The sequence below is a fragment of the Lates calcarifer genome, linkage group LG21, assembly GCF_001640805.2.
Source record: "Lates calcarifer isolate ASB-BC8 linkage group LG21, TLL_Latcal_v3, whole genome shotgun sequence".
Taxonomy (NCBI): Eukaryota; Metazoa; Chordata; class Actinopteri; family Centropomidae; genus Lates; species Lates calcarifer.
Window position 1 is genome coordinate 12,450,326 of NC_066853.1, and position 9,366 is coordinate 12,459,691.

Genomic DNA, 9,366 nt, shown 5'->3' on the forward strand with positions numbered 1-9,366 from the left:
TTATGCCAGTTCCACATAAGTTCCACGGTCTTCGAGGGTTTGATGATGTTGGCTCATTGACGTGTTTTGCGTTCACATATGGTTACACAAGCAGCCCTGTATATGTTTGCCTGACACTGAGGTCTCCTTTTTTTTATACAGTAGACCATTTATTCACTTTCCTACCTCAGGGGCGGTTTTGGTATTTGGATTAAGCAAAGCAGTCTAAATTAGTCAGACAACCTCACTGTGAAATTTGAGTGATGTGCAAACGTCATCCCTTATATGTTTTCTGTCTGTTCATTTCATGACGGACAGCTCCAAATTCCCACTCCAGACAATAACCTGTACTTCTAGCAGACAGGTAGATATTACAGTCAAACACACAAGCCACAATGCTGAATAAGAGGACGTTTCACAAGATGGCTGCCTTGCTCAGACACAACAATGGGGTTTCCTGCTAAAATATTGCTGGAAAGTGGAGCCAACCTGACTATCATAATTAGAGCACTTGGCACCACCCCTACCTTAGTTTCACTCACTCTGAGGCTGGACAACATACTCATCTGCAGTCTGCCAGACGACACAAACTCTCTTTTAGCTGTCTACCCTATCATTAGCGCTTCTAAACAAGTACAAGATGCCTAGCTAACTGTCATTCTCTGCCCATTGTTGTATACTGTGGTGTAGACACATAGCTATGAATAGGAGGAAAAGCCTATTTTAGGCAATTATAATCATCTGATCCTGCATAGTTAGAAGTCTTGGTGCCGACAAAACCTCTGCGGCTAAATCTTTGAAGTCTCATTTAACTCCTTCCCAACTTTTTTAAAAATGTAGTTTTTAGTTAACTTTAGAGACAGGCTGAAATTGGTAACCTATTCATGATCAACAGAATTCTATTTTGGGGACTATATTGTGAATCACACTGCAAAATGTAAACACTAATCAGGTCACAACGGTGTAAAATAGTGTATAATAATCCTTATAGGGCATTCAGATGACAACAACACTGAGCATGATATACAACAAACAAGATAGTGAATATATTCTCATATTTAACAAGGACATGAATGGAAATGAGTCTTGGCCCTTTTTGTACTTGTGTGAAATTTTTATTATGTCAAACTAAAATAAACTGAATGGGGAATGATTTTCGATAAAACCACTGTTGTTTAGATACGTGTCAAAATAAGTAAACCTCTGGATTAAACATCACCCTCATTCTACTTAGAGTGTATTTTTATTCAGTTCAATGTGTTTTGCTACTTAAAGCATGATAAAGTTTTGCAAGGCTGCAGAAACACTTCTGGCAATATCCTATTTACCTACATTTTGGTTGTAATTACTTTTTTGGCAATCTTCTGCAGAGCAGATGTTTTACTGACGCACATAAAAACATGTGAGATCTGTCAAAACACCCACTCACTCTAATAACCTTTGACCTTAGAAACTAAGCACGAATAATCCACCCCCCCTCCACTCTTTCCATCATATCTTATCCCCTACAGTGTGACAGTCAAGATAATATCTCCATGGAAAAAAACAGGTTCAGTATTTCACATTTTATTTTGTTCCACTCATACAGCTCAACAAGCTGCTCTCATGCCAGAATCAGACACCAACTGAAACACTCATACCGTTAAGTACCATTTAGAGCTGGACAGCACAGCCGATGACTGGCTCACTTATATATGTACGCACATATTTTTCCTGATGACATTACAAACATCATAAATGATCACTATGTAACATACATAATGACGTATCATGTTTCATACATCTGCTCTGTATTGCTGTTGATCAGTTATTGGCCCAGAAGGAACAGATAAATAGACAGAGCTGAATGACAGGCTTCTGAAAAATGAGAAGCAAACATAGAATCAGTCTGTTTGGTGATTTCACCTCATTTACTGTATAATTTCAAAAGAGGAGAGAGCTCCCGTATACTGACCGACAAAGACGGATAATAATCTGTTTAAGGCCCTGACTACAATGACAGTGAAAGACCCTGTGATCATCCAAACTAGTGTTGTAGTGCAGGGAACGTGCAGATCAGTCATTTCTGTTTCAGTGACACTGAATATACTTCTGCCTCAACCACCACAGATGCCTTCACCTTCCCTGTATTGTAGTCTTAAGTTTCCACACCACTGGTCCAAAGGCCATTGCATGGCAAGACTTCAGTGATGTGTTTGGACTCTGTGTGATAAGTGCAATGTACAGTGGCACTACCCAATGTATTGCTGCAATCTTGTAACAGTGACAATAAGTGAAAACTAATGAACTGGCTTTGATATTTCAGGTGAAGCTTTTCAGTCAAAGTGAGCAACTGAAACTTCTAAACCTTCAAACACCTACAGCAGACAGCATGTGTGGGTTGACTGGTGTGTACTGGCGAGGAGCTCACAGACCTATAACTGCGCGGTTGACAAACAAACTGTGTGACAGCTATATCAATGCCTCGAAATGTGACAACACAAGTTGGTGTAGAGAAATCCCCACACTAGCTCATAGTTAAACAGAAGTGAATGGCCGGACTAATGTGACAATTCATAGAACAACATACACCATTCAAACCAACCGCACACTTTTCAGTTTCATATAAATTTATACTCATGTACATTTGATTGTATTCCAAAAAAGCAATGAGTTCAAATAAATTCAATCTGATCTGACAAGTTGTTGTTGAAGTTATAGATGCTTCTGATTCAGGGTTTAAGCTAAGTATCCATCAGAAGTGTCGGGGGCAGAATTACAGTGTAGAACACATAAAATATATACTTTGTTAAAGAATAGTATCAAATCAGACAAAAAGGAGGAGTATACTTTTAGTACATAACATCACCGCCCAAACAACACCACCCCCACCCCCCCAAGTCAGCTCACATTTCCTTTGGACAAGTTCAGTATGATGTGCAGTCCATGTGCCATAAAATTTTATTAGCTCCATAATTTTTGGTTGAATGCTGGTCACAGTCATATCTAACAGTTCAGTCTGGCTCTGAGCAGCAGACAGTGGTTACAGCCGTATGCTCTCTGTCTTTTAGGCATCAACAAAGCGATATTTTATGGTCCAAATTAAACCATGCCAAATCCGCAACCACTCTACAGCTCAGGCAGGCACACCCTGCCTCTACTGAACTGTTGCTCCACCGAATTAAAGTCATCCTGGCCAGCACATTCGGGGCTGTCCAGGTGAATGTAAAAATAGAGGTCCTTTACATCCAACTCAGTCCCTCCAGACAAGTCAGCAGTTCCAGTTTTATCAGTCACAGGAAAATCATCCCCTCACTCCCTACTGGACACACACATACTTTTTCCACCAGGACTTGGAGAGCATCTTCATCTTATCAGCTGTGCTGCGGACCTTCCTCTCCCGCCGCGCTCTCCTGTCAGAGTGTCGCAGCCCCACAGCGATGGCTGCGTCAAACACCTCCTTCAGATTCTTTTGCGTCAGTGCTGAGCACTCGACGTATGTCACTGCCCCAATTTTTTCTGCCAGCGCTCTGGCGTCTTCCTCTGGCACGGGCCTCTCCCTCCGCCTCGCCAGCTCGATAAGGACCTTGACGTCCTGCCGCAGGTCACACTGAGTACCCACGAGGAGTACAGGCGTGAGGGGGCAGCGGCGTCTGATTTCGGGGACCCACTTCTCCCAGACATTTTGAAAGGAGGCCGGGCTGACCACACTGAAGCAGAGCAGCAAGGCGTCCGTTCGACTGTAGCAGAAGTGGCGCAGTTTGTCAAACTCATCCTGATGGAGGCAGAGATGGATAGTTAGATTTTCCATTAGGCCGTGCTCAAAATCTTTACTTTGTGATGAATTATTTCCCTTCACTTCTCACCCAGACGGACCACACACAAATACACTTTCAGTAATCGTTTCGCCGGTCAACACACTCAACATTACAGGAAAGGGAATTGTGCCAATAATCGCTCAATAACAAACTGTCTAAATAGTGTTTATATTGTGCTAATACAAAGTATATGTATGAGCCCTGCCCACTCATTTATATCATCTACAGTAAATCTCTTAAATTAACACTTTGGAGCCACATAGCTTCGACTAACAAGGGCCTCCCACATCCTTGAGTACACAGATTAAGGTTGGCAGAAACTTGACACAAACCTCTCCTTATTTGTTTTAACCCCCTCCTTCCCAGCACACATCTCCTAATCCCTCTTTGCCTATAACAAAACTCTGTGTCGGTATCTTTTGATTTCAGAAACAATCAGCATTTCAAACAGGATTTGAAGCTCAACAAATGCAGTGGACACTTATCAACTCATTGGTTTCCCACACAAGCTTTGGCTTCGCTTTGTGATCTGATGACGTAGGTCCATCTGCAGAATATACAGACATATCAACATCTCTGAGTAACGAGCAACTTTGTTTATCAGCTTTGGCGGCAGCTGTTATCGTCTTTCTCCAGACCTTCTCTGTCTTGGCTCACTCTCTCGTTCACTCTCTACCTCTCTCTTTTTCAGACATCTCTCTCTCTCTCGCTCTCTTTTTTGGCACACCCCAACCAATTTCTGGCACAAGATCCCCTCTTATGAAATTGCATCAGTACAGTAAGTGTTTGCCGACTTTTATCTGCCCATATTTGCCCAAGCTTGCCTGCGTGTGTGCGTCTGTGTGTATACGTGTGAGTACATTTTTAACACTGTGTGCAGCTTGCAACATGCTGTGAGGTTTTACATGTATTAGGGGCTTGTTCAAATGCCTCGTTTCATTCTACTGCCAAATTGTCTTTGATGCTGTGTAGAACTGGCAGTGCCTTTGCAACATTTGTGAATGTCAAATATACTGCTCCTGGGGCAGTGTTCTGTTGAGTTGGATTATCAAACAACCACCCATGCCCTGAAGAAATTAAAACACAGTTTCACAAGCTGTTTTTTCACGATTGCCATACCAACATAATAATTAAATAACTTGTGCCTGGCAAGTGTCTTGTCTCAGTGGAGACAAGCAGAAATTGTTTTCATTTTTTGTATGTCACCTCCAGTCTAGCCTCCACCACAAGCTATACGTTTGAGACAGTGTTATTTCTACTACTAAATGAAGACTGACAGCAGAACTCAGGAGTTCTGCTCTTTCTACGCTGGTGAGCTACCTGAAATAACAGGCAAGAAGCCCTAAAGGAAAGGTGGGAAGCAAAGGAAACATTGCTGCAACACAAAAACGGCACAGCTGCAGCTAATCAACATTATCACCACTGATTCACCTTTGACTTTTCTTTCAACTAATCAAACTATTTGTTTAATCTATTAATAACAGCTAAAATGACCCTCAAAAAGTACTAGAGCTCTGGGTGTTATGCTCAGATGGCAAGTTTTATTATGTTTTATAAAGCGTTGTATGAAACAAAAAGCACCAAGAGGTCACATGTGAGAGGCAAAATGTTTAAAGCTTATGCTTAATAAATGGCTAAAATATTTATAAATGGCATTGTAACATGAAGTTGCCATACTAACAATTCTGAGATTTAAATTTCAACACCAGCATGCTAACGTACTCACACATTAGCATGCTGGTGTTTAGCAGGAGTAATGTTTACCTTGTTCACAATCATATTTTTGTGTGTTAGCATGCTAACATTGTCTAATTAGCATTAAAAACGACATAGCTGATACTGATGAAAATGTGACTGCGTTTTCTGGGTATTTAGCCATAAACAAAAGGTATTAAACAAAGTCGTAAGAATTCATCTTATGGGGACCATTAATGTCTATACAAAATTTCATGCCAAACCAGCCAACAGTTTTTTTGTGTGGAGTACAGGTTGAGACATACAGGGCATACACTGTGATAAGGTGTGAAATTGTAATGCAGTAAGTGTGTTTGTGTATGTGTATACATACGAACAAAACTCACCTGTCCTGCAGTGTCACACAACTGTAGTCTAACAGGGTTTCCATCCACCTGTACCACAGCTGTCAACACAGAAACAGACAGACAGAGAAAATATTACTTAAAGCCTGTGTGTCAGTACCCACATACACGTCAGTAGTTAACACACACACACTGGAATAAACAAAAGCTTGGCAGTTGCAAACACAAAGACCCCCTGCTCTGCTCTTGCAGCTCTCAGACGATCTGCTCTCTCTCGCCCACCCACTCTGCCAGTTACTGTCGAGACCATAACGCTTTACTGTCACTCGGACCACTCGCTGAGCTTTGTTCTCTGTTGTGTTTTGACAGAGGCCATTCCAAGGCAAGGGGGGTAAAAACAAAGCAGATTTTGTTTGCACAGTGACTCTCTTCCAATCAGCCTCACTTCCAGATTGGAAAAGTGGATGAGTCATCTTACACCAAGTTTCATTACAGGGCCATTTATTCTTTTCAGAAGAGGGAGCACAATGCAGAGCAGCAGGCACATGGAAACATTTACAATCCGCCTGGAGTGGTCGGCCATACCACCTGATCAAAGAGTCTGCTGGAACTATTCATGTAGTAGGACAGGCATCAGGGCACCCTGCTTTAACAAAAGCAAGGGAAAGAGCGGGAAGAGAGAAAGAAAGGAAAGTAGAAGAGAGTGCTGCCACTGTGTAATCATTTCCTAATCCCTGACATATGATAGTCCTTTGATTTTCCAAACCAAAACTCCCTCTTATCGTCCCCGCTCCCCTGTGTCTCCGCCACCTGTGCCATTGCGTAACTGCTCAGAAGTCAGCTTTCAAGAGGGCACTGTGATCCCGGGCACCAAGAAATGACATCACCACAGGGGGGTGGGGGTGCAACTGCACAATCGCTCTCTGTCAGGGACGGGGCGAAAGACAATCTCTGCCTCAGAGCCCGCTGCAACAGATGTGCCCATTCCAGTATAGAAGAGAGGGCTCGCAGGGTCAAGGCTGACAACAATAGGCAGAGTTGTGCAATCCAAAACCCCTGAACCAGAGACTGTTCTGTATGGGGTTGAGCCAGCATTCGTCTGAGGGCGGTGTGTGTTCCCAGTGAGTGTTTTATGGGATTTGTGTTGGCCAAGTTGTTCGTTTTACTGCACGTCAGTGTAATGTCAGAGAATTACCTAAAATTAATGACAAAATGAATAGATTTACAAGTTACTGTGAAGGATACAATGCCAAATATTGTATTCTGAATACATATTTAAATTCACTAATGTGTCATGTTTTTAATTTATCAGTCATATCTAATATTGTTGAATCCTGCAGAGTCAATAATAGCTGATAGTCACAGGCACATAAAACATTTCAAAGACTTAAGTTTCTAAGGAAAAGCTAAAGAGAGACTGATGATGTGATCATGAAAGAGTAAAGGTGATCAACAGGTCACAGGTGTATTTTCCATGCCAACGCTGATCAGTCTAAAACAAGTGACCCCTTTGAAGGATTTTGTTCCTCTCCTCTTTATTTTTCATTAAACAAAGCCTGCTGGGACTAGCGAGACAGTTTGGAAAGTGGAAACCGTGCCAAATGGAAACCTGGCCACATCCAGAGGATAACTCACGTACATTAACACTGATGGAACACAGATAAAAGGAAACACAAACACATCTATCATGACAGTGGAATAATGGCAGAATGGGCGTGTGCACCCAGAACATGATAAGGTGAAGAAGAATTCAGTGAGAGACAGACAGGCAGGTAGAAACTAATTGATTTAACTCTGCATACCAGTTGCTCAAGGAAAATGAGGGGTAACATTGTGCGCATGAGCTATTATATTCATCCCTTATGACTGTTTTCCATATGTAAAATTTCTACAGAATTTATAATGAAAAATAAAAGATGAATTTTCTTACCCGAGAAGTCATCAAATGCAGTAGGGACGTATTTGGTTGGGTAGCCATTCGTTGTATAGCTGACCACCAGGCTGGTTTTTCCCACCGCGCCGTCCCCGAGCAGGACGCACTTCAGCAGCCGCTCCTGCGCCTCCCCTGGCCGGGCTGGTTTGGGTTTGTGCGGGGGAACCGGAGGGGCCATGGTCTTTCCGTAATCCATGGTGAACGGGGGTGGACATTCAATCAGCCAGCACTTCACCGAGCTCTCCTCGACGGGACAGATGATGAAGCACCCACCATGAGAACGGGTCCCCGTCTCTGCTGCAAGTCTGCCAAACGCTTGTGATCGCGACAGGGGACTCGTGTGTAAAACCTCGACTCTTCAGCCCCGCGCGCTGTCAAATCCAGAGTGGGGGGATAACCATCCCGTCTACAGCTCGAAGCAGTTTACAATGCGAGGGCGGGTCTAAGGCGTTATATGTTCAGATTGATTTGACTAGTCCCACCCACCTCACCTCCCAACAGCGGAGGGCTGAACAGACACAGGTTGAAGTTGTGAATAAAATATTTACTCCTTTTAAAGAAAACACACAGCCTGCGTGTACTAGACTCTTTAGAGAAACTAAATGGAGCAGAAATCAATTAGTTTCAATTATTCTTCTCTATTATTTGTATGTTAAGCAATTAATCTACACTACACAGGGCAACCAACTGTGTCAGTGTGTCTGATCCTGTGCAGGCAAGTCCAGACTTGTCCTCAGCAGCGAGGAGACAACCTTGATGTCCATTTTGAACATGACACATAAAGTACTGAAATTTCAAACCCAGCCAGACCACCTGACCTACTTTAATTTGTAGCCAGCTGAGCCTCTGAGGAGCAGCCAAGGAACCACAAGCTGTAGCTGCAGGAGAGTGTGCAGTGCAACATCAAAACACAGCTCAGTCAAGAGATATTTGTTAGAGAACTGGACGAACTCAAATCTCACTTTCCATCTGATTGGATAGTTTTTCAAATCTTCTGTTCCACTTCCAGGCTGTCAGACACATTTAACACCTGGAAAAGAGGATCCAAGTAATGTTTTGACTTTTGTCGCCCCCTTGTGGTACAGAGCGAGAGCAAAGAGTAAACTGGTGTTTGAATTACTTAACAGGGGCAAGTGGGGCCATTATCTGCTGTTGTAACTTTTACATGTTGTGCATTCTGAGATGCTTTTCAGCTCATCAGTTTCAAAGGTGTGATCTGATCTGCTGTGGCGTTTCTATGAGCTCCAGCCAGTGTAGCCATTCTCCTCTGACCCCTGTCACACTACTGCCACTCACTGGATGTTTTTGAGTAAACTCTTGAGACTTTTGTGAGTGACAATCCTAGAAGATCAACAGGCAAAGTCACTAAGGTCGGTCAGTCGGTCACTCACTCACTCACTCACACTCACACACACCCTTCTGTTGTTTGATGTGAACATTAACTAAGCTCCTGACCTGTATCTTCACAGCTGCCACATGATTGGCTGATTGGATCATTGCTTGACTAACAGGTGTGCTGGTGTTCCCAATCGAGTGCTAGTTTAGTGTTGAGTAACAGAGTTTTTAATAATGTTGTAAGCAATAATGGGAGGTTTTAGCCATACTCCACATTCTTATT

General features: G+C 42.8%; 1 protein-coding gene across 1 annotated transcript; it reads right to left on the reverse strand.

Moving 5' to 3' along the window:
• Positions 1–1,529: 1,529 nt before the first annotated feature.
• rhoub (ras homolog family member Ub) lies at positions 1,530–8,185 on the reverse strand. The gene is made up of 3 exons (XM_018702075.2): positions 7,746–8,185; positions 5,858–5,916; positions 1,530–3,733 (listed from the first exon to the last, which is right to left on the reverse strand). The coding sequence occupies exons 1-3, from the start codon at positions 7,942–7,944 to the stop codon at positions 3,278–3,280; spliced, it is 714 nt and encodes a 237-aa protein (XP_018557591.1). The 5' UTR covers positions 7,945–8,185; the 3' UTR covers positions 1,530–3,277.
• Between the last annotated feature and the right edge of the window lie 1,181 nt (positions 8,186–9,366).

What these genes read in the sequence shown, in the direction of transcription:
- rhoub (XM_018702075.2), bottom strand. Translation starts at nt 7,944, where the DNA reads ATGGATTACGGAAAGACCATGGCCCCTCCGGTTCCCCCGCACAAACCC. An exon ending in TGCATTTGATGACTTCTCGG is followed by an intron (nt 5,917 to 7,745) that starts GTAAGAAAATTC and finishes CTGTGTTGACAG; the next exon opens with CTGTGGTACAGGTGGATGGA. An exon ending in TGTGTGACACTGCAGGACAG is followed by an intron (nt 3,734 to 5,857) that starts GTGAGTTTTGTT and finishes TGCCTCCATCAG; the next exon opens with GATGAGTTTGACAAACTGCG.